The 25,035-nt window shown below is 36.7% G+C and overlaps 1 protein-coding gene across 4 annotated transcripts in view; it reads left to right on the top strand.

The window, feature by feature from the left end:
• LOC112828530 (protocadherin-11 X-linked) overlaps window positions 1-25,035 on the top strand; it is a 639,354-nt gene that overhangs the window by 350,482 nt on the left and 263,837 nt on the right. For 3 of the 4 annotated variants that reach the window (XM_073880940.1, XM_073880941.1, XM_073880942.1), the window contains exon 6: window positions 6,730-6,925. In XM_073880940.1, the coding sequence (XP_073737041.1) occupies window positions 6,730-6,925 (196 nt within the window). Of the gene's footprint in view, window positions 1-6,729; window positions 6,934-25,035 lie in introns of those variants that run through there. The other variant, XM_073880943.1, reaches the window with a different exon arrangement.

Genomic DNA, 25,035 nt, shown 5'->3' on the forward strand with positions numbered 1-25,035 from the left:
GTGTAAGGAAATGGTTCAATTTCATTCTTCTGCATGTGGCTGTTCAATTTTCCCAACACTATTTGTTGAAGAGACTGTTTTTTATCCATTGGACATTCTTTCCTGCTTTGTCGAAGATTAGTTGACCATAGAGTAGAGGGTCCATTTCTGGGTTCTCTATTCTGTTCCATTGGTCTATGTGTCTGTTTTTGTGCCAGTACCATACTGTCTTGATGATTACAGCTTTGTAGTAGAGCTTGAAGTATGGAATTGTGATGCCACCAGCTACACGTTTCTTTTTCAACATTCCTCTGGCTATTCAGGGTCTTTTCTGGTTCCATACAGATATTAGGATTATTTATTCCAGCTCTGTGAAAAATGTTGATGCAATTTTGATAGTGATTGCACTGAATGTGTGGATTTCTCTGGATAGCAGAGACATTGTAACAGTATTTGTTCTTCCAATCCATGGGCATGGAATACTTTTCCATTTCATTGTGTCCTCCTAAATGTCTTTCATAAGTATTCTATAGTTTTCATAGTACAGATCCCTTGCCTTTTGTGCTAGGTTTATTCCTAGGTAACTTATGGTTATTGGTGCAGTTGTGAATGGGATTAATTCCTTAATTTCTCTTTCTTCTGTCTCATTGTTTAGTGTATAGAAATGCAACTTTTTTCTGTGCATTGATTTTATATCTTGCTACATTGTTGAATTTCTATATAAGATCTAGTCATTTTGGGGTGGAGTCTTTTGGGTTTTCCACATAAAGTATCATGTCATCTGTGAAGAGTGAGAGTTTGAGTTCTTCTTTGCCAGTTTGAATGCATTTTATTTCTTTTTGTTGTCTGATTGCTGAGGCTTGGACTTCTAGTAATATGTTGAACAACAGTGGTGAGATTGAACATCCCTGTCATGTTCCTGACTTTAAGGGGAAAGCTCTCAGTTTTCCCCATTGAGAATAATATTTGCTGTGGGCTATTTGTATATGGCTTTTATGATATTGAGGTATATTTCCTCTATCCCTACACTGCAAAGAGTTTTAATCAAGAGAGGATGCTGTATTTTGTCAAATTCTTTTTCTGCACCAAATGAGAGGATCATATATTTCTTGTCCTTTCTTTTATTAATATAGTGTTTTACATTGATTGATTCACAAATTTTGAACCACCTTTGCAGCCCAGGAATAAATCCCACTTGTTTGTGGTGAATAGTCCTTTTAATGTACTGTTGGATCCTATTGGCTAGTATCTTGGTGAGAATTTTGAATCAATGTTCATCAGGAGTATTCATCTGTAATTCTCCTTTTTGGTGGGGTCTTTGCCTGGTTTTGCGATCAAGGTAATGCTGGCCTCATAAAATGGGCTTACACGTTTTCCTTCCATTTCTATTTTTTTAAACAGTTTCAGACGTATAGGTATTAATTCTTCCTTAAATGTTTCTAGAATTCTTCTGGGACGCCATGAAGGCTTGGACTCTTGTTTATTGGGAGATTTTTTATTACTGCTTCAATTTCCTTGCTGGTTATGGTCTGTTCAGGTTTCCTATTTCTTCCTGGTTCAGTTTTGGTAGTTTATATGTTTCTAGGAATGCATCCATTTCTTCCAGATTGCAAACTTGTTGGCATTTTGCTCATAATATTTCCATTTCTTCAGTGTTGGTTGTGATCTCTCCTTTTTCATTTGTGATTTTATTTATTTGGGTCCTTTCTCTTTTCTTTTTGATAAGTCTGACTAGGAGTTTATCGATCTTACTAATTCTTTCAAAGAACCGCCTTCTTGTTCCATTGATCTGTTCTGCTGTCTTTTGTTTTTGGTTTTTGGTTTCTAATTCATTGTTTTCTGCTCTAGTCTTTTTTATTTCTGTTCTCCTGTTGGATCTAGACTTTATTTGCTATACTTTCTCCAGTTCCTTTAGGTGTAATGTTAACTTGTATATTTGAGACTTTTCTTGTTTCATGATAATGGCTTATATTGCTATATATTTCCCTCTTAGGACCACATTTGCTGCCTCCCAAACGTTCTGAACTGTTCTGTTTTCATTTTCATTTGCTTCTATGATTTTTTAAAATTTTTTTAGTTTCCTGGTTGACCTATTCATTCTTTAGTAAGGTGTTCTTTAACTTCCATGTATTTGTGTTCTTTCCAAATTTTCTTTTGTTATTGAGTTCAAGTTTTAAAGCATTGTGGTCTGAAAATATGCAGTGGTCCGAAACTACGCTGAGTATAATCCCAGTCTTTTGGTACCAGTTGAGACCTGATTTGTGATCCAGTGTGTGATCTGTTCTGGAGAATGATCCATGTGCACTCGAGAAGAAAGTGTATTCTGTTGTTTTAGGATGAAATGCTCTGAATATATCTGTGAATCCCATCTGGTCCAGTGTGTCATTCAAAGTCTTTGTTTCCTTGTTGATCTTCTGCTTAAATGATCTGTCCAATACTCTGAGTATCATTATTAATGCATTTCTTTAATTTTTGTTATTAATTGGTTTATTTAACTGGCTGCTCTCATATAAGGGGCATAAATATTTACAACTGTTAGGTTTTTTTTTTTCTGGATAGACCCTTTAATTATGACATAGTTCCCCTCTTCATCAATTATTAGTCTTGGGTTTAAAATCTAATATATCTGATATAAGGATTGCTACCTCAGCTTTCTTTTGATGTCTATTTGCATGATAAATGGTTCTCTACCCCCTCATTTTCAATCTGGAGTTGTATTTGGATCTAAAATGAATCTCTGGTAGACAGCATATCAGTGGGTCTTATTTATTTTAATCTAATCTGATACCTGTGTCTTATGATTAGAGCTTTTAGCCCATTTACATTCAGAGTAACTATTGAAAGATATGAATTTTGTGATGTTGTATTACCTGTAATGCCTGTTTCTGTAGATTCCTTTATGGTCTTTGCTACTTTTTGTCTCTCTTCACTCAAAGATCCACTTCAATATTTTTTGCAGGGATGGTTTAGTGATCACAAATTCTTTTAGTTTCTCTTTGTCCCGCAAGCTCTTTCTCTCTCCTTCCATTCTGAATGACAGCCTTGCTGGATAAAGTATTCTTGCCTGCATATTTTTCTCATTTAACACCTTGAATTTGTTATGTCAATCCTTTCTGGCCAGCCGGGTCTCTGTGGATAGGTCTGCTGCCAGCCTTCTGTTTCTATCCTTGTAGTTTAAGGACCTCTTGTCTTGAGCTGTTTTCAGGATTTTCTCTTTGTCTCTGGAATTTACAAACTTCACTATTATATGTCAGGGTGTTGTCCTAATTTTATTGATTTTGAGGGGCGATTCTCTGTGCCTCCTGAACTTGAATGCTTGTTTCCTCCCCCAGATTAGGGAAGTTCTCAGCTATAATTTGTTCCAATACACCTTCTGCCCTCCTTTGTTTTCTTCATCTTCTGGAACTCCTATTATTTGAATATTGTTGCACTTTATGGTATCACTGATTTCTTGGAGTCTCCCCTCGTGATCCAGTAGTTGTTTTTCTCTCCTTTTCTCAGCTTCTTTACTTTCCATCATTTTGTCTTCTATATTGGTGACTCTACTGTCTCACTTATCCTCACTGTTAGAGCCTCCATTTTTGACTGCCTCTCAGTAATTGCATTTTTAATTTCAAACTGATTATATTTTAGTTCTTTTATTTCTACATTAAGGCATTCTCTAGTGTCTTTTATGCTTTTTTCATGCCTAGCTAGTATCTTTATAATTGTTGTTTTGAATTTTAGTCCTGATATCTTACTTATATCCATATTATTTAATCTATGGCAGAGAGTACTACCTCTGGTTCTTTCTTTTGTTGTGAATTTCTCCTTCTAGTTATTTTGTCCAAAAAAGAAAGGAGGAAAGAAAGAGAAAGAAAAAAAATAATAACAAAAAAGAGAAACAGTAATCGTAATATCAACAGCAACAACAATAACTTCAGGAAATGATTCTGGTGTATGCTGTGTACACTCTGCTATTGTGCTTTGGTTGCTCTTTCCCATTAGTCCTTACTCTACAGAGTTCCTCCTTGCTTGTGGTCAGGAGTGTGTGGTTCTTTCAGTAAGTATACTTTGATTTGTTTGTGAAGTTGAGTCAGAACCTGATATTTTGGAGCTTTTATTAATCAGTAGACTTGGTATATGCTGGGGTTTGTGTTGGTCTTCTGAGGGAGAACCCTGCTGTGTTGGCTTAAAAGCTGACTTGCTCTTGTAATGATGTTCTTGCTAAGTGAGGGGGTGGGGTCTAGTGTAGGAGAATCCAGCTTCTACTCCAGGTGCTGTGTTTCTCTCTGGAGTCTGTGCTGGTGGGTGGGAGAAGGAAGGGGTGGCGGAAGAAGTAGAATATGGTGTCACCTCGCTTTCTTGTCCCTGGTGACCAGAACTCCCATCATCTGCTGCTCAGGAGGCCCTCTTAGAAAAGCTAGGAATCTCCTGTGACCTGGGCCTTTGTCATTTCCCTGCCCTAACCTGTCTGTGTCCAGGTCATCCACATATCCAAAGACACAGATCTCCTGTATTTTATATCTGGCCAGTGGCTGGGATTCAAAACTCCAAGTTTTAAAGGGCCTGTAATGTACACTCCCACTCCCATCCCCTGGCAGGGAGGCTTGGGGCATCCCAATCCCTGAAAAGTCACTACTCAGTGTGCACACCATCCCATCCCTGATATTACTCTGGGAACCAAACGTCTTCCTCTTCCTTGCTGAATGGCTTCCCAGTCCCCCAATTCAGGGTTCCATACCTTGCCTCTGCTGAATTCTCTCATTCCAAATGTGCAGATTTTTTCTCTTCTCCTCCAATTTTCTTCTGAGTTGTTCAAAATAGTTGAAGGTTGATTTAGTTGTATTTGAAGGACGAAGCAAGTTCAGGGTTCCCCTACTACTCTGCCATCTTTGAACTCCCCTGGGGCTGCTTTTATAAGGACACTAACCTCGTATATGAGGGCGTCACTCTCATGATCTAATCATCTCCTAAAAGCCCCATCTCCAAATACAACCATGTTGGGGATTAGGTTTCAACATATGAGTTTTTAGGACACACAAACATTCATTCTATAGTAATGGTCTTCAAATGTTTTCATATCTTCATTTGAAAAAAAATGACTGACAGCCAAGACTAAATTTATGAAAGTATACTCATTCTATCATGAAAATTCTTAGTATCTAATTGCATGTGATTTTATTATGTCTAAATTTCTTAAATAATTATCTCTAAATTGTATCTTTCATACTCCTAGTAGTTAGATATTTGTAGTCATCTATTGTTATATAGCAAACTGTCCCTAATCTTTGGAGCATAAAGCAAAAACCAATTATACTTTACATTTGTTAAGGTCAGGAATTTGGGTCAGTCACAGAAGAGATTATCTCTGCTCCACAATGACTGGTGCCTCTGGGGTGGTTCAAATGTCTGGAGATGGCTGGGATGGCTCATATAAGGCCATAAGCTGTAATGTCCAGAATGAATTCTTCACATACATATCTGGCACCTGAACTAGAGTAGCTGGAACACTTAGGCCTTTTTGGGTATTGTACTTTCTTTCTATGCAGTCTTTCCACATGGCCAGCTTGAGCTTCCTCACAGTATGGAAGTCTCCCAGTAGTCATACTTCTTTCAATACAGCTGATTTTCTCCAGAGTGAGTATTCCAATGGAACAAGGTGGAAACTTCAAGGTTTGGTTATTCAGGGCCTACCCATATTCAGTGTGGTAGAGAAATACAAAAGAGTCTTAATACTAAGAGATGAGATCCATTAAGATGGCTATCTTTGGAGATTAGCCATTACATATGGGAATGTTGCAAACAAAAATACCACTACATCTGGTTGAGTGGAGTTAACACCATCACTGGATGTCATGAATCTTTTGTTTTGGAAACAAATGCTTCATCTTCATATTTGGACATATATATGCTGCTGTAATTACCATAAAATATGTATAGTTTCCTTTTATAATCACCATCAACTGTTATCCATACCACGTAACTATATTTTGTAGAGGGTAGAATCTGTTTAAATTAATTCTAATACAGGGGCACCTGGGTGGCACAATCAGTTAAGCATCCAACTCTTGGTTTTATCTCAGGTAATGATCTCAGGATCATGAGATTGAACCCCATGTTGGGCTCCATACTCAGAATGGCGTCTGCTTGAGATTCTCTCTCCCTCTGTTCTTCCAGCTCATGTTCTCTCTCTCTCTCTGTCTCTCTAAAATAAAATAAAATCTTCAAAGAAATTAATTACTTAATTCCAGTACAGAATTTTGCCTCTAAAATTCTTGAAAAAGATGATTTGTACTTTTAGTTTTCTAAACCTACATGATTGAATACATTTGTGCTATTATTTACTGTTTCAGTCCACCAGAATCTTATAGCTATAGCAATAAAATTTTGTTATATTTATCCATACTTATTTTCCAACAAATGTATTATTGTCAAATAAATAATAATAAATCCATTTTTGAATACTGATCAGACTTTCCAATATGCTCAAATGTCTAAAAAGGCTGACAGCTTCTTAATTTAGAATAAGCTGACTTTTGTGTATTTGGATGTACCCTGTTTAAAGAAATAATAAAAGCAAATCTACTGCCAGGTGAAGCAGGTTTGAACACAAGGCTGACTCTTCATAAAACCTGACAGTTTTTACAACTCAAGATCATGTTAATGCTACTTCACTAGATATCAGAAAAAATGCATTTTCTAAATTGGACACATTAGGCAATTATTCAGATCAGAGTGAAACCCTATAAATTTTTTTCTTCCTTTCAGTCCCAGCGGCATGTCACATTTCACTTACCAGAAGGCTTTCAGGAAAACAGCAGTGATGGTGGACTGGGAGACAATGATGTGGAGATTCCCAGCACATCCCATGCCCTGCCCCTTGGCTATTCTCAGGAACAGTACTTTGATCATACTGCACCCAATAACCGCACTGAAGGGGATGGCAACTCTGATCCTGAATCCTGTAAGTGATACCTGTCTAGTCCTGCAGGATAAATGGACTTATTGTGTTAGTTAGTCAAACAATTGGAGCTATAATGACACTGGCCATTTAATATCAATATGAGTATTAACAATTTTTAAAGGTAAAAATACAGAATTATATGGAAGGTATATATGCAGCAGTTTATAATATATGAACTGTGTGATCATATCTACTTTGAAAATTATTAGGAAATTTAAAAAATACTCATTTTCTTTAGGCATAGATAGGATCTTTTATTTTTATATACATAAAGATATGTATACATATGTATATAACCAGCCACTTCATTTTATGTTAAGTACATATAAATTATTTTTATAATTCATATGAATTATTTTTTTGGTTTTATTTTTCATTTTTAGTAGAGATAATAACCACAGGCATTTTTTAATTAAAAACATTTTTTCACCATTGAGGATGATGATATCTGTGGGTTTTTCATATATGGCCTTTATTATGTTGTATAATAAAGAAACTTATTAAAAGTGCAAGAAGCACACTATTTCACTTTAAATGAATCCCTATTACCTTAATATGGCATACTAATGATATTTTTAACATAGCACATGTGTGTGCTTTGATTAAAAACAAATGAAAAATAGCAGATCAAAATTTGCCATAGCAAAATAATCTCTTCTAACACAGATGATAAGGTACTTTGATTGTTCAAGAAGAAACTCTATAACTCTGAAACAGTACATAATTATGGATTTTATGATATGAAGTAGAAACTAATAAACCATGCACTTTTAGTCCATAACACCACAAATAGAAATGTAAGCTGTTAGAGGAAATAAATGCTGTCCTTAAGCAATCAAATTATTTTACACAGTTCCCATTTCATATTTTGAAATGCATTGCATTCTGAATCTGCTTTCTTTTCTGCTAATGAATTGCCCAAAATAGTACACAGTACTGAAAATTCCTTTTAAGTTCACAAAAACATAGAAATACATCTATGAATAAGATTTTCCCCAAAATTTGCTAGAAGTATTTATTAATGCTCCTTTTTTAATTTTAAGTTTATTTTATTTATTTATTTATTTTTATTATGTTCAACGTATACTACATCATTAGTTTTTGATGTAGTGTTTAACGATTCATTAGTTGCATATAATACCAGCGCTCATCACAACATGTGCCCTCATTAATACCCATCACCCGGCTATCCTATCCCCCCATCCCCCTCCCTTATGAAACCCTCAGTTTATTTCCCGGAGGCCATAGTCTCTCATGGTTTGTCTCCCTCTCTGATTTCTTCCCATTCAGTTTTCCCTCACTTCTCCTGTGGTCCTCTGTGCTATTCCTTATGTTCCACATATGAGTGAAACCAGATGATGATTGTCTTTCTCTGCTTGACTTATTTCATTTAGCATAATCCCCTCCAGTTCCATCCATGTCAATGCAAATGGTGGGTATTCATCCTTTCTGATGGCTGAATAATATCCCATTGTATATATGTACCACATCTTCTTTATTCATTCCTCTTTTGAAGGGCATCTTGGCTCCTTCCACAGTTTGGCTATTGTGGACATTGCTGCTTTGAACATTGGGGTGTATGTGCCCCTTTTACACTGTTGGTGGGAATGCAAGCTGGTACAGCCACTTTGGAAAACAGTATGGAGGTTCCTCAAGATGTTCAAAATAAAGCTACCCTATGACCCAACAATTGCTCTACTAGGTATTTACCCCAAAGATATAGATGTAGTGAAAAGAAGGGACATATTAATACTCCTTTAAAATACAGTTCCCAGGTTGATAAAAATCTGCTGATTAGATAATAAAATTATGGTATCCATTTCTTGAGTCTTTTGCCAAGAATATTAAGTGTTATTTTTATGTTAAAGAAGAAACAAGCGAACTGAATCCAATTATTTCTCTTTCAGAAGACAAGCTTAATAAAACATCCTGTCTCATTCCATTTGGAAACTTTTTGAATTTTTAAATTTCACATTTGCAATCGCCTGGCTTTAGCCTTTGGTATGAGGGCCAAAGCCTATATCCCAGAGCTTTCCCTAAACATAACTCCAACAAATTATTAGTTTCAACAGACCCTGCTCTTTAAACTTAGCTAATTTGATAAAAACATAAATAGAAATCTAAATCATAAACAGCATTATTGGTTGCTGCTGGGATTCTACTATACTCTTAACAGGTAAGTCTTTGACTTTTCAAAAGTTTTTATGGAGACACAGAAGAATGTAGACCTAGTAGAGAACAGAATGTGACTTTGTACTGCTTGGAATTTTATATATCATGATATAGTATTAACTGAGAGGTCTGGATACCATGTGATCCCTTTGGGACTATTCTTAATACAGTAATCTATATATGGCCCTATGTTCATATCTACTTATTTACAGGTAACATAAGGTGAAACATAATTTGAGGAGAGTTAAAAATGCTTTTTCTTTTCTTTTTTTAATTTCTTTTTTTAATTAACATATAATGTATTATTTGTTTCAGGGGTACAGTTCTGTAATTCATCAGTCTTACGCAATTCACAGTGCTCATCATAGCACATACCCTCCTCAATGTCCATTACCCAGCCACCCCATCCCCCCCACCCCCCTCCTCTCCAGCACCCCTCAGTTTGTTTCCTGAGATTAAGAGTCTCTTATGGTTTGTCTCCCTCTCTGGTTTCTTCTTGTTTCACTTTTCCCTCCCTTCCCTTATGATCGTCTCTCTTGTTTCTCAAATTCTTCATATCAGTGAAATCATATGATAATTGTTTTAACTTTCCTTTGTAAAACACTATTCTGATATTATAATTCAGACTATGTTCTGAGACACATAGAAATATATCAAAGGTCTACTATATTAAACTTCAGAGATTTCTGAATGGCTCATACATATTAAGTCAGAATGTCTGTGTTTTTTTTTCTCTTAAAGAGAGAATGCATTGCTATCTCACACTATTTGTAAGTTGGAGAGAAAAGAGTAACTACGAAATTTCCAGGAATCTGCTGACATATTATAATCTGACATATCATAGGTAACATTCATGTTTCTTTGGAATAGAAATGGTGAAATAGAATATTTCTAAAGAGATTCAAATCAATCTTCAGTTTACCAGCCATAAGTCAGTTAATTTTCAGAGAAGATCCTAAACGAAGGGGGAAACAAACTTAGTTTAATCAGTGTTATAATTGTCTTCAATTGCAATAGTTATGTCATCTGCATTTTTAAAAACCTCTTCATTGGATATAGTCATTTCACATATGAAGTCAATCTATCTGAAACTGTTACAGCTGATTTAGTGTTTAAAATTTGAGCTTAGGGGTTGCCTGGCTGGCTTAGTCAGTAGAATATGCAACTCTTGATGTCAAGGTTGTGAGTTCAAGATCCACATTGGATGTAGAGATTTCTTAAGAAAATAAATAAACTCTTCTTCTAAAATTTGAGCTTAAAGTAATAAAATATGTTTAAAATTTCATCAACCTTTTTTTTTCTAAGATTTTATTTATTTAATTGAGAGAAAGAATGAGAGAGAGAGATCACATGAGAGGGGGGAGGGTCAGAGGGAGAAGCAGACTCCCTGCCGAGCAGGGAGCCCGATGCGGGACTCGATCCCGGGACTCCAGGATCATGACCTGAGCTGAAGGCCGTTGCTTAACCAACTGAGCCACTGAGGCGCCCCAAGATTTCATCAACCTTTAAAGTGTTAAAGTTTTTTCTTTTACTTTACCCATTTCTGTCATACAAAAGAAAAAAATCGAGTTCTAAGAACATTTAGGCTTAAAATAATTAAACATTTAAAATAGAAATATGCTGTTGCATGGCATATCCAGCCACTAGGTACATTGCTGCTGCCATGCACTTCACCCAACAATTGTGAGGCACCCATCTGCTGCACTATGCCCAGCCATGGGCCTACAGTCACCATTGTGTGCCTGGCCTTGTCCAGCCATTGACAACCTCTGTACCCAGCCTTGTTACTCTGGCTTCCCTGGTACACAGACCCCAGCTGCCTCAATGCATCAGGGGATCTGGCATAAGACTGGTGGCCCAGTACAAATTTTGCTAAAACTGCCACAGTGTTGCCAAATTCCTCAGTGAACACAATCCCTCAGTGCTGGCCTGACTTGTTCCCACTAACAACACAGATAGCAAGCACAGCCCACAACGGGCAGATGGTCAGTGCAGATGAATACACTGAAAGGAAAACTGACTTATACAAAACAGTAGGGTGTAAGCAACACATTTAGGATACTCTCTTAAAAGGCTATGTTCTGGTGAACAAGGGACACTGCACTGCAGGGCAGTCCAGGACCTCTTCTTCATAACATCACTACTTTCAAGAGCAGAAGACATAGCTGACTTTCCTAACATACAGAAACAGACACAGAAAGGCAGACAATAGGAAGACACAGAGAAATAAATACATCCCAAATGAAAGAACAAGATGGAATGGCCAGAGATCTAAGTGAAACAGATATTAGTAACATGCCTGATAGAGAATTTAAAGCATTAATCATAAGGGCACTTTCTGGACTTGAGGAAAGAATGGAAGACATGAGTGAGAATTTTAACACAGAGATAAGGAACAGCATAACAGAGATAAAACGATCAATAAGCTAAATCAGAAACGTGCCTGATGGACTAAACAGTACACTAAAAGAAGTAGAGGAACAAACTAGTGACCTAGAAGACAGAGTAATGGGAAGTAACCAAGCTAGACAAAAGAGAAAAGAGAATTATCTATGCAGAAAAAGAATAGATTTAGGGAACTCAGTGACTCCATCAAACATAATAACAATCATATTAAAGGAGTCTCAGAAGAAATGACAGGAAAGGAGGCAGAGAATTTATTTGAAGAGATAAGAGTTGAAAAATTCCCTAATCTGGGGAAAGAAATATATATATATATAAAAGCTCCAGGAGGAACAGAGAACCTCCATCAAAATCAACAAGAACAGACACACACCAAAATATATTGTAACTAAATTAACAAAATACAGTAATAAAGAGACAATTTTTAAAGCAGCAAGACAAAAGAAGACAGTAATAATATACAAGGGAAAACCCATAGAGCTAGCAGGGGATTTTTCAGCAGAAACTTTCCAAGCCAGAGGGGAGTGGCACAATATAGTCAAAGTACTGAATGAGAAAAATCTGCAGCCAAGAATACTTTATCCAGCAAAGCTATCATTCAGAATAGAAGGAGAGATAAAGAGCTACCCAAACAAATAAAAAGAAAAGAGATTTTAACCACTGAAACAGCCCTGCAAGAAATATTAAAGGGGACTCTGTGAAAGCAAAAGAGAGACCAAAAGTGATAGTATGAAGATAGGAAACACAAAAGCAGTAAAAATGAATATTTATGTAAAAAAAAATCAGTCAATTTGGGGTGCCTGGGTGGTTCAATGGGTTAAGTGTCTGATTCTTGATTTTAGCTCAGGCCATGATCTTAGGGTTGTGAGATTGAGCCCCATGTTGGGTTCCACACTGGATGTGGAGCCTGCTTAAGATTCTCTCTCTCCCTCACCCCCTACCCCACCCCCATCTTTAAAAAAAATCAGTCAAGAAATTTACGAGATAAAAGGATGTAAAAAAAGGTCACCAGATATCTAAATCATTGGGAAAAGAAGAGTAAGAATGGATACACACTTAAAAGTCCATCATTTAGCAACTACTACATGCAGAAGAGGTTATATACCAACCCAATGGCAACTAAGAAATATACAAACCACTAAGAAATATACAAAGAAGAAAGAGAAATAAATCCAAATATCTCCCTAAAAGAAATCAGCAAAGGATGCCTGGGTGGCTCAGTCAGTTAAGCGTTCAACTCTTGGTTTCAGGTAAGGTCATGATCTCATGTGTTGTGGGATCAAGCCCTGTGTTGGACTCCACACTCAGCAGGGAGTCTGACTGAGGGTTCTTTCCCTCTGTCCCTCCCCAACTTGTGTGTGCTCTCACTCTCTCTCTCAAATAAATAAATAAATAAATAAATTTTAAACAAATCAGCAAAACATGAAAGACAGAAAGAAAAGAAAAGATAAAAACAAAATGTCAGAAACAACCACAAAACATACTAAAATGACAATAAATATGTATCTATCAATAATTACTTTGGGAGTGTGGAGCAAGATGGCGGAGGAGTAGGAGACCTGGATTTCGTCTGGTCTCAGGAGTTCAGCTGGATAGGGATCAAACTATTCTGAACACCTACAAACTCAACAGGAGTTTGAAGAAAAGAATAGCAACAACTCTCTGAACAGAAAAGCGACCACTTTCTGGAAGGTAGGACATGCAGAGAAGTGAAACTGAGGCGATATTTGGGAGGATAGACGGTGGAGGAGGGGACCTCTGTCGGCCGTTTCTGGCAAGTGATAGAGCAGTGGAGCACAAAATTTGAACTTTTAAAAGTGCTCCGCTGAAGGACGTCACTCCAGTTGCTAAGCAGGGGTTGGAGCCCTCTCGGGGACAGTGTGGTTTCAGGACTCTCGGGGTCACAGAAAGACAGGGGGTGCCTGAGTGCGGCAGAGCTCCTAGGTATTGGAGTGGGGAAGCTGGCTGCAGAGATGGAACCGAGGAGTGGGTTCTTAGCTAGGGGTTGCAATAAAGTGTGATCCACAGCACAGTTGGGCCACTGCTCTTCCAGCAGGGACCCAACAAGTGGCAGAGCCGGGGAGACTCACCTTCCTCCCCCAGGAGAAGCGGCACGGGAGTGCACCGCAGGGTTCTGCTGGGTTTGGAGACTCCACATGGGGTCGGGTGCCAGAGATAGAAACACTCGGTCACAGGCCTGGTGAGCACAGAGTGGCTGGAGACCGGGGAGACGAGAGTGACTGACTGCTTTTCTCTGGGGGTGCACTGAGGAGTGGGGCCCCGAGTTCTTGGCTCTTCCGAGTGGAGATTGGGAGGCCACCATTTTCACTCTTGTCCTCCAAAGCTGTATGGAAAGCTTGCAGGGAACAAAAGCTCTGGAGAGCAAACCCGATCGGATTACTTAGCCTGACCCAGCAAGGGCAGGGCAATTCCGCCTCTGGCAAAGACATTTGGGAACCACGGCAACAGGCCCCTCCCCCAGAAGGTCAGCAAGAACAGCCAGCCAAGACCAAGTTTACCAATCAAAGAGAACTCCAGCAGACGTCCAGCTCTAGGGGAATACTGCACATAGAATTCATGTGTTTTTGTTTTCCCATGATTCTTTAGTCTTTCAAAGTTAATTTTTTTTAACTTTCTTCTTTTTTTTGAATTTTTCTTTTTCCCTTTTTCAACAAACATCTTATCAATTCCTTTTTTAAAAAAATCCCTTTTATTTTTCATTTTTAAATTCATTTTCATTTTTAAAGTAATATTTTACCCCTTTATAGATATATATATATATATATATATATATATATATATATATATAAGTTGTCCTTTCTTTAAGATTTTGGAGTACAATTTCTTCTAACAAACCAAAATATACCCTAAATCTCCAGTGTATTTCTTTGTTCTAGTCTCCTGCCTGATCACATCCTCTCCTCCTTTTTTTTAATCGTTTTCTTTCTTTTTTCAACCTTCTTATCTTATCAATTCCTTTTATAAAACCTTTCATACTTTTTATTGTTACAGGCATATTCCATCCCTCCACCATATTTACACTTATTTTATATGTACATATATAAGCTTTTCTTTCTTTAAAATTTTTGGAGGCACTTTCTTCTAATAGACCAAAAGACAACCAAAATCTAGTGTGTGGCACCAGCCTGATATTTAATCATATTCTTTTTTTTCTTTTCCTCTTTCTTTCCCTTTCTTTTCCCCTGGTTTCAGGTCTCTTTTGATTTGTTTAGTGTATATTTTTCTGGGGTCGTCGTTACCCTGTTAGCATTTTGTTCTCTCATTCATTTATTCTCCTCTGGACAAAATGACAAGATGGAAAAAATCATGTCAAAAAAAGAACAAGAGGCAGTACCGACTGCCAAAGACCTAATCAATATAGACATTAGTAAGATGTTGGAACTAGAGTTCAAAATGACAATTTTAAAAGATACTAGCTGTGCTTGAAAAAAGCATGGGAGATATTAGAGAAACCCTTTCAGGAGAAATAAAAGAACTAAAATCTAACCAAGTCGAATTCAAAAAGGCTATTAATGAGGTGCAATAAAAAATGGAGGCTCTAAATGCTAGGATAAATGAGGCAAAGAGAGAGTGATACAGAAGACCAAATGATGGAAAATAAAGAAACTGAGAAAAAGAGAGATAAACAACTACTGGATCACGAGGGTAGAATTCGAGAGATAAGTGATACCATAAGATGAAACAATATTAGACTAATTGGGATCCCAGAAGAAGAAGAGAGAGGGGCAGAAGGTATATTGGAGCAAATTATAGCAGGGAATTTCCCTAATTTGAGGAAGGAAACAGGTATCAAAATCCAGGAGGCACAGAGAACCCTTCTCAAAATCAATAAAAATAGGTCAACACCCTGACATCTGATAGTAAAACTTACGAGTCTCACAGACAAAGAGAAAATCCTGAAAGCAGCTAGGGAGAAGAGATATGTAACCTGTAATGGTAGAAACATTAGATTGGCAACAGACCTATCCACAGAGACCTGGCAGGCCAGAAAGGACTGGCATGATATATTCAGAACACTAAACGAGAAAAATATGCAGCCGAGAATACTATATCCAGCTAGGATGTCATTGAAAAGAGAAGGAGCGATAAAAAGCTTCCAAGACAAACAAGAACTAAAAGAGTTTGCAAACACAAAACCAGCCTTACAGGAAATACTGAAAGGGGTTCTCTAAGCAAAGAGAGAGCCTAAAAGCAACATAGACCAGAAAGGAACACAGACAATATACAGTAACAGTCACCTTACAGGCAATACAATGGCACTAAATTCATATCTTTCCATAGTTACGCTGAATGTAAATGGGCTAAATGCCCCAATCAAAAGACACAGGCTATCAGATTGGATTAAAAAAACAAGACCCATTGATATGCTGTTTCCAAGAGACTCATCTTAGACCCAAAGACACCCCAAGATTGAAAGCGAAGGGGTGGAAAACAATTTACCATGCTTATGGACACCAAAGGAAAGCTGAGGTGGCAATCCTTATATCAGACAAATTAGATTTTAAAACAAAGACTATAATAAGAGATGAGGAAGGACACTATAACCTAATTAAAGGGTCTACCCAACAAGAATATCTAAAAATTGCAAATATCTATGGCCCTAAAATGGGAGTAGCCATTATATAAGGCAATTAATAACAAAAGCAAAGAAACATATCAAGAAGAATACAATAATAGTGGGGGACTTTAACACCCTTCTGATTGAAATGGACAGATCATCTAAGCAAAAGATCAACAAGGAAATAAAGTCTTTAAATGACACACTGAACCAAATGGACTTCAGAGATATATTCAGAACATTTCATCCCAAAGCAACAGAATACACATTCTTCTCTAGTGCCCATGGAACATTCTCCAGCATTGATCACATCCTAGCTCACAAATCAGGTCTCAACCGGTACCAAAAGATTGCGATCATTCCCTGCAAATTTTCAGACCACAATGCTTTGAAATTAGAACTCAATCCCAAGAAGAAATTAGGAAAGAACTCAAATACATGGAGGCTAAAGAGCATCCTACTAAAAAATGAATAGGTCAACCAGGAAATTAAAGAAGAATTAAAAAATTTCATGGAAACTAATGAAAATGAAAACACAACTGTTCAAAATCTTTGGGATGCAGCAAAGGCAGTCCTAAGAGGAAAGTATATAGCAATACAAGCCTTTCTCAAGAAACAAGAAAGGTCTCAAATACACAACCTAACCCTACACCTAAAGGAGCTCGAAAAAGAACAGTAAATAAATCCTAAACCCATCAGGAGAAGAGAAATAATAAAGATCAGAGCAAAAATCAATGAAATAGAATCCAAAAGAACAGTAGATCTGATAAAAAAACTAGGAGCTGGCTTTTTGAAAGAATTAACAAGATTGATAACTCCCTGGCCAGACTTATCAAAAAGAAAAGAGAAATGACCCAAATAAATAAAATCATGAATGAAAGGGGAGAGATCACAACCAACACCTAAGAAATACAAAGGATTATAAGAACATATTATGAGCAACTATAAGCCAGCAAATTAGATAATCTGGAAGAAATGGATGCATTGCTAGAGATGTATCAACTACCAAAACTGAACCAGGAAGAAGTAGAAAACCTGAACAGACCTATAACCACTAAGGAAATTGAGGCAGTCATCAAAAAGCTCCCAAAAAAGAAAAGCCCAGGGCCAGATGACTTCCCAGGGGAATTCTACCAGACATTTAAAGAAGAATTAATACCAATTCTCCTGTAACTGTTCCAAAAAATAAAATGGAAGGAAAACTTCCAAACTCGTTTTATAAGGCCACCATTACCTTGATCCCAAAACCAGACAAAGACCCCATCTAAAAGGAGAATTACAGACCAATATCCTTGATGAACATGGATGCAAAAATTCTCACCAAAATACTAGCCAATAGGATCCAACAGTACATTGCAAGGATTATTCACCACAACCAAGTGGAATTTATCCCTGGGCTGCAAGGTTGGTTCAACATCCACAAATCAATGTGATACAATACATTAAGAAAAGAAAGAATAAGAAAAATATGATCCTCTCCATAGATGCAGAAAAAGCATTTGACAAAGTACAGCATCCTTTCTTGATCCAAACTCTTCAGAGTATAGGGATAGAGGGTACATATATCAATATCATAAAAGCCATCTATGAAAAACCCACAGTGAATATCCTTCTCATTGGGTAAAAACTAAGAGCTTTCCCCCTAAGGTCAGTAACACGGCAGGGATGTCCACTATAACTATAGCTTTTGAACTTGGTATTAGAAGTCCTAGCCACAACCATCAGACAACAAAAAGAAATAAAAGGCATCCAAATTGGCAAAGAAGTGAAACTCTCACTCTTTGCAGATGATATGATACTTTATGTGGAAAACGCAAAAGACTCCACCCCAAAACTGCTAGAACTCATACAGGAATTCAGTAAAGTGGCAGGATATAAAATCAATGCACAGAAATCAGCGGCTTTCCTATACACCAAAAACAAGACAGAAGAAAGAGAAATTAAGGACTCATATCCCATTTACAATTGCACCTAAACCATAATATACCTAGGAATAAATCTAACCAAAGAGACAAAATCTGTACTCAGAAAACTATAAAATACTCATGAAAGAAATTGAGGAAGTCACAAAGAAATGGAAAAACGTTCCATGCTGATGGATTGGAAGACAAATATTGTGAAGTTGTCAATGTTATCTAGAGCAATCTACACACTCAATGCAATCCCTATTAAAATACCATCCACTTTTTTCAAATAAATGTAACAAATAATCCTAAAATTTGTTTGGAACCAGAAGAGACCCCGAATAGCCAGAGGAATGTTGAAAAAGAAAAGCAAAGCTGGCGGCATCACAATTCCAGACTTCGAGCTCTATTACAAAGCTGTCATCATCAAGACATTATGGTACTGGCACAAAAATAGACGCATAGATCAATGTGGAACAGAATAGAGAGACCAGAAATGGACCCTCAACTCTGCTCTACTAATCTTCGACAAAGTGGAAAAGAATGTCCAATTGAAAAAAGACAGTTTCTTCAACAAATGGTGTTGGGAAAATTGGACAGCCACATGCAAAAGAATGAAACTGGACTCTTTCCTTACACCACACACAAAAATAGACTCCAAAATGGTTGAAAGACCTCAATGTGAGACAGGAGTCCATCAAAATCCTAAAGGAGAACACAGGCAGCAACCTCTTCAACCTCAGCTGCAACAACTTCTTCCTAGAAACTTCGTCAAAGGCAAGGGAAGCAAGGGCAAAAATGAACTATTGGAACCTCATCAAGATAAAAAGCTTTTGCACAGCAAAAGAAACTGTCAACAAAACCAAAAGACAACCGACAGAATGGGAGAAGATATTTGCAAATGACATATCAGATAAAGGGCTAGTATTCAAAATCTATGAAGAACTTATCAAACTTAACACCCAAAGAACAAATGATCCAATCAAGAAATGGGCAGAAGACATGAACAGACATTTTTCCAAAGAAGACATCCAAATGGCCAACAGACACATGAAAAAGTGCTCAACATCGCTCGGCATCAGGGAAATCCAAATCAAAACCTCAATGAGATATCACCTCACACCCTTCAGAATGGCTAAAATTAACAAGTCAGGAAACGACAGATATTGGTGTGGATGTGGAGAAAGGGGAACCCTCCTACACTGTTGGTGGGAACGCAAGCTGGTGTAGCCACTCTGGAAAACAGTAGGCAGTTCCTCAAAAAGTTGAAAATAGAGCTACCCTATGACCCAGCTATTGCACTACTGGGTATTTACCCCAAAGATACAAATGTAGGTATCTGAAGAGGTACATGCACCCCGATGTTTATAGCAGCAATGTCCACAATAGCCAAACTGTGGAAAGAGCCAAGATGTCCATCGACAGGTGAATGGATAAAAAAGAAGTGATATATATATACACAATGGAATATTATGCAGCCATTAAAAGGAATGAAATCTTGCCATTTGCAAGGACATGGATGGAACTGGAGGTTGTTATGCTGAGCAAAATAAGTCAATCAGAGAAAGACATGTGTCATATGACTTCACTGATATGAGGAATTCTTTATTTCAGGAAACAAACTGAGGTTTGCTGGAGTGGTGGGGGGTGGGAGGGATGGGGTGGCTGGGTGATTGCTATTGGGGAGTGTATGTGCTATGGTGAGCGCTGTGAATTGTGCAAGACTGTTTAATCACAGATCTGTACCTCTGAAATAAATAATACATTATATGTTAAAAAAAGAAGAAGAAGAAAAGAAGATAGCAGGAGGGGAAGAATGAAGGGGGGGAATCAGAGGGGGAGATGAACAATGAGAGAAAATGGACTCTGAAAAACAAAATGAGGGTTCTAGCGGGGAGGGGGGGTGGGAGGATGGGTTAGCCTGGTGATGGGTATTAAAGAGGGCACGTTCTTCATGGAGCACTGGGTGTTATATGCAAACAATGAATCATGGAACACTACTTCAAAAACTAATGTTGGGATGTATGGTGATTAACATAACATAATAAAAAAGTAACTAGTTTGAAAGTGAATGGATGAAATGTTCCAATCAAAAGACATAAGGTGACAGAGTGGATAAAAAAAAAATCTATATGCTGCCTGTAAGAGATTCATTTTAGACTTAAAGACACATGAATATTGAAAGTAAGAGGATAGAGAAACATCTGTCTTGTGAATGGATGCCAACAGAATCCTGTAGTAACAATACTTACATCAGACATAATTGACTTTAAAACAATGACTGTAACAAGAGACAAAGAAGGACACTGCATAATCATTAAGGGGACAATCCAACAAGAAGATAAAAATTGTAAATATTTAGGAACCCAAAATGGAAGCCCCTAAATACTTGAAGCATTTAATAAAAATCATAAAGGAGGTAAGTGATAGTAATACAATAACAGGAGGGGACCCTAACACCCCACTTACAACAATGAACAGATCATCCAAACAGATCAGTAAGAAAATAATGGCTTTCCACTCTGCAAAAGAGCATGGGGTTTCTTCAAAAAAGTTAAAAATAGGACTACCGTATGACCCAGCAATTGCACTACCAGGCATTTACACATGCACCCCAGTGTCGTAGCAACATTATCAACAATAGCCAAGTTATGGATAGAGCCCAAATGCCCATTGACTGATGAATGGATAAAGAAGCTGTGGTATATGTATACACTGGAATATTACTCAGCCATCAAAAAGAATGAAATACTGCCATCAACAATGATGTGGATGAAGCTAGAGTGTATTATGCTAAGTGAAATAAGGCAGAGAAAGACAAATCATATGATTTCAGTCATGTGTGGAATTTAAGAGACAAACAGATTAAAATATGGGAAGATGAAAAAAAGAGAGGAAAGCAAACCATAACAGACCCTTAATTATAGAGAACAAACTGAGGGTTGATGGAGTGGAGGTGGGCTGGGGATAGGCTAAATGTATGATGGATATTAAGGAAGTCATATGTGTTGAGCCCCTGGTATTATGTGTAAGTGATGAATCACTGAATTTTACTCCTGAAAACAATGTTATACTATATGTTAACTAACTAGAATTTAAATAAAATTTCACACAAAGAAAATAATGACTTTGAATGACATATTGGACCCGATGTATCTAATCAATATACTCAGAACATTTCATCTTATAACAGCAGAATACACATTCTTTTCATGTGCACGTGGAACATTTTCCAGAAGAGATCACATATTAGGCCACAAAATAATCCTCAACAAATTCAAGAGGATCAGAGTTACACCATGGACCTTTTCTGACCACAGTGTTACGGAACCAGAAGTCAACCACAAGAAAAAAAAAAACAAACTGGAAAGACCACAAATATATGGAAGTTAAATAAGAAGCTAAGAAACAATTGCTTGGGTCAACCAGGAAATAAAAGGAGTAATAAAAATATATATGGAAACAAATAAAAATGAAAACACAATGCTCCAAAACTTTGGGATGCAGTAAAAGCAGTTCTAAGGGGAAAGTTTATAGCAATAGAGGCTTACTTCAATAAGCAAGAAAAGTCTCAAATAAACAACATAAGATTACAAGTAAGGGAGCTAGAAAAAGAAACACAAACAAAACCTAAAACCAGAAAGAGGAATGAAATAATAAAGATTAGAGCAGAAATAAATTATATGGAATCTAAAAAAGAATAATTGAACAGATCAATCAAGCCAGGAGCTGGCTTGAACAACAACAACAACAAAAAGATAAACCTCTAGATAGAATTATCAAGAGAAAAAGAGAAAAGATTGAAATAAATAAAATCACAAATTAAGAGAAATAAAAACCAACACCACACATATGCAATTATAAAAAATATTAATAAAAACTAAATGCCAACAAATTAGACAACCTAGAAGAAACTGATAAATTTCTAGGAACATATAAACTGCAAAAATGAAACAGGAAGTAATAGAAAACTTGAGCAAAACAATAACCAGCAAAGAAATTGAATCAGTAATCAAAAAACTCCCAACAAACAGAAGTCCAGGACTAGATGAATTCACAGGCAAATTATACCAAACATTTTAATAAAAGTTAATACATATTCTTCTCAAACTATGCCAAAAAATAGAAAAAGAAGGAAATTTACCAAATTCTTTCTATGAGGCTAGGTTTACCCTGATACCAAAAGCAGATAAAGACACCATAAAAAAAGAGAATACAGGCCAATATCTCTGATGAACATAGATGCAAAAATCCTCAACAAAATACTAGCAAACTAAATCTAAAACTACATTAAAAATTATTCACCATGATCAAGTGGGATTTTTTCCTGGGATGCAAGGGTGGTTCAATATTCACAAATCAATCAACGTGCTATATCACATAAATAAGAGATAGGATGAAAAACATATTTCAACAAATAAAAAAATTGACAAATTTCAGCATCCATTCATGATAAAAACCCTCAAAAAAGTAATGATAGAGTGAACATACCTCAACATATTAAAGACCATATATGAAAAGCCTGCACCTAACATTATCCTTAATGGGGAAAAACTGAGTTTTCCCCATAAGGTCATGGCAAGAGAGGGATGACCACCCTCATCACTTTTATTCAACGTAGTACTGGAAGGCCTAGACTCAGCAATCAGACAACAAAAAGAATAGACATCCAAAGGTAAGGCAAGAGTAAAACGTTCACTATCTGCAGATGATTTGCTACTATACATAGAAAACCTAATAGGTTCCACCAAAAAACTGCAAGAACTCATAAACGAATTCAGTAACCTTGAGGACACAAAATCAATGCACAGAAACCTGATGCATTTCTATATACTAGTAATGAAGCAGCAAAAAGAGAAATTAAGAAAACAATCCCATTTCCAATTGCACCAAAAATAATAAGATATCTAGGAGGAAACCTAACTGAAGATGTGAAAGAATTGTACTTTAAAAACTATAATGAAAGAAATTGAAGATGACACAAAGAAATGGAAAGATATTCCATGCCCTTGGATTGGAAGAATAGATATTGTTAAAATGTCTATACTACCAAAAGCAATCTACACATTTTATGCAATCCTTATCAAAATACCACCAGCATTTTTCACAGAACTAGAACAAACAATCCTAAAATTTGTATGGAACCACAATGGACCCAGAATACCCAAAGAAATATTGAAAAAGAAAAGCAAAGCTGGAGGCATCACAAGTCTGGATTTCAAGTTATATTGCAAAGCTGTAGTAATAAAAATAGTATGATACTGGCACAAAAAGACACATAGATCAATAAAACAGAATAGAAAACCTAGAAATGAACCCACAACTCTATGATCAATTAATATTCAACAAAGTAGGAAAGAGTATCCAACGGGAAAAATAAATTCTCTTTAACAAATGGTGTTGGGAAAACCGGACAACAACATGCAAAAGAAAAAAAAAACGAGTCCACTTTATTATACCATACACAAAAATGAATTCAAAATGGATTAAAGACCTAAATGTAAGACCTAAAACCATAAAAAACAGAGAAGAGAACACAGGCAGTAAGTTCTTTGACATCAGCTCCAGCAACATTTTTCTAGGTATGTCTCCGGAGGCAAGGGAAACAACAGCAAAAATAAAATATTGGGAGTATATCAAAATTTAAAAGGGTCTGCAGAGTGAAGGAAACAATCAACAAAACTAAAAGGCAGCCTATTGAATGGGAGAAGTTATTTGCAAGTTGCATATCAGATAAACAGTTACTATCCAAAATATATAAAGAATGTATAGAACTCCACACCCAAAACCCAAAAAATCCAATTAAAAAATGGTCAGAAGATAAGTACAGACCTTTCTCTAAAGAAGACATACAGATGGCCAACAGCCACACGAAAAGATGTTCATCATCACTTACCACCAGGAAATGCAAATCAAAACTAAAATGAGATATCACTTCACACCTGTCAGAATGGTTAAAATCAACAACACAAGAAACAACAGGTGTTGGCAAGGATGTGGATAAAAAGGAACCCTAGTGCACTATTGGTGGGAATGCAAACCTGTGCATTCACTATAGAAAACAGTATGGTGGGCGCCTGGGTGGCTCAGTCGTTAAGCGTCTGCCTTTGGCTCAGGTCATGATCCCAGGGTCCTGGGATCGAGTCCCACATTGGGCTCCCTCCTTGGGGGGGAGGCCCGTTTCTCCCTCTCCCACTCCCCCTGCTTGTGTTCCCTCTCTCGCTTTCTCTGTCTCTGTCAAATAAATGAATAAAATCTTTTAAAAAAAAGAAAACAGTATGGAGTTTCAAAATTTAAAAATAGAACTACCCTATGATAAAGCAATGGCACTACTAGGTATTGACCCAAAGAATACAAATTACTAATTCAAAGGGATATATGCACCCCTGTGTTTATAGCAGAATTATTTATAAGAGCTTAGACATGGAAGCAGCCCAAATGTCCATCTATTGATGAATGGAGATATATCTATAACTATCTATCTATCTATCTATCTATCTATCTATCTATCTATCTATACACACACACACACACACACATATGTATATATATATAATATTAGGCAACCATAAAAAAGAAAAGAGAATGAAATCTTGCCATTTGAAATGATGTAAATGGAGCTAGTGAATATATTGCTAAACAAAATAAGTCATTCAGAGAAAGACAAATACCATATGATTTCACTTATATGCGGAATTTAAGAAAGGAAGTAAGTAAGCAAAGGAATAAAAAAAGAGAGAGAGGTAGACAAATCAAGAAACAGACTCTTTATAAAGAAAAAAACTGATGGTTACCAGAGGGGAGTGGGTGGATGGGTTAAATAGGTAATGGGGATTAAGGAGCACACTTGTCATGATGAGCACCAGGTGATGTATGGAATTGTTGAATCAGTATATTGGACACTTTAAACTAATATAACACTGCATGTTAACTAACAAGTTAAAATAAGAACCTTAAGAATAAATAAAATATAAAAGAGACAATAGACATTAGTCTTCCACAGGATGTCACGGAAGAGAAGAGTTAAGATGGCAGAGGATTAGGGAGACCCA

Source organism: Callorhinus ursinus, unplaced genomic scaffold (genome assembly GCF_003265705.2).
Source record: "Callorhinus ursinus isolate GAN/ISIS: 27379988/994484 unplaced genomic scaffold, GSC_fseal_2.0 scaffold40, whole genome shotgun sequence".
NCBI classification, from domain to species: domain Eukaryota; kingdom Metazoa; phylum Chordata; class Mammalia; order Carnivora; family Otariidae; genus Callorhinus; species Callorhinus ursinus.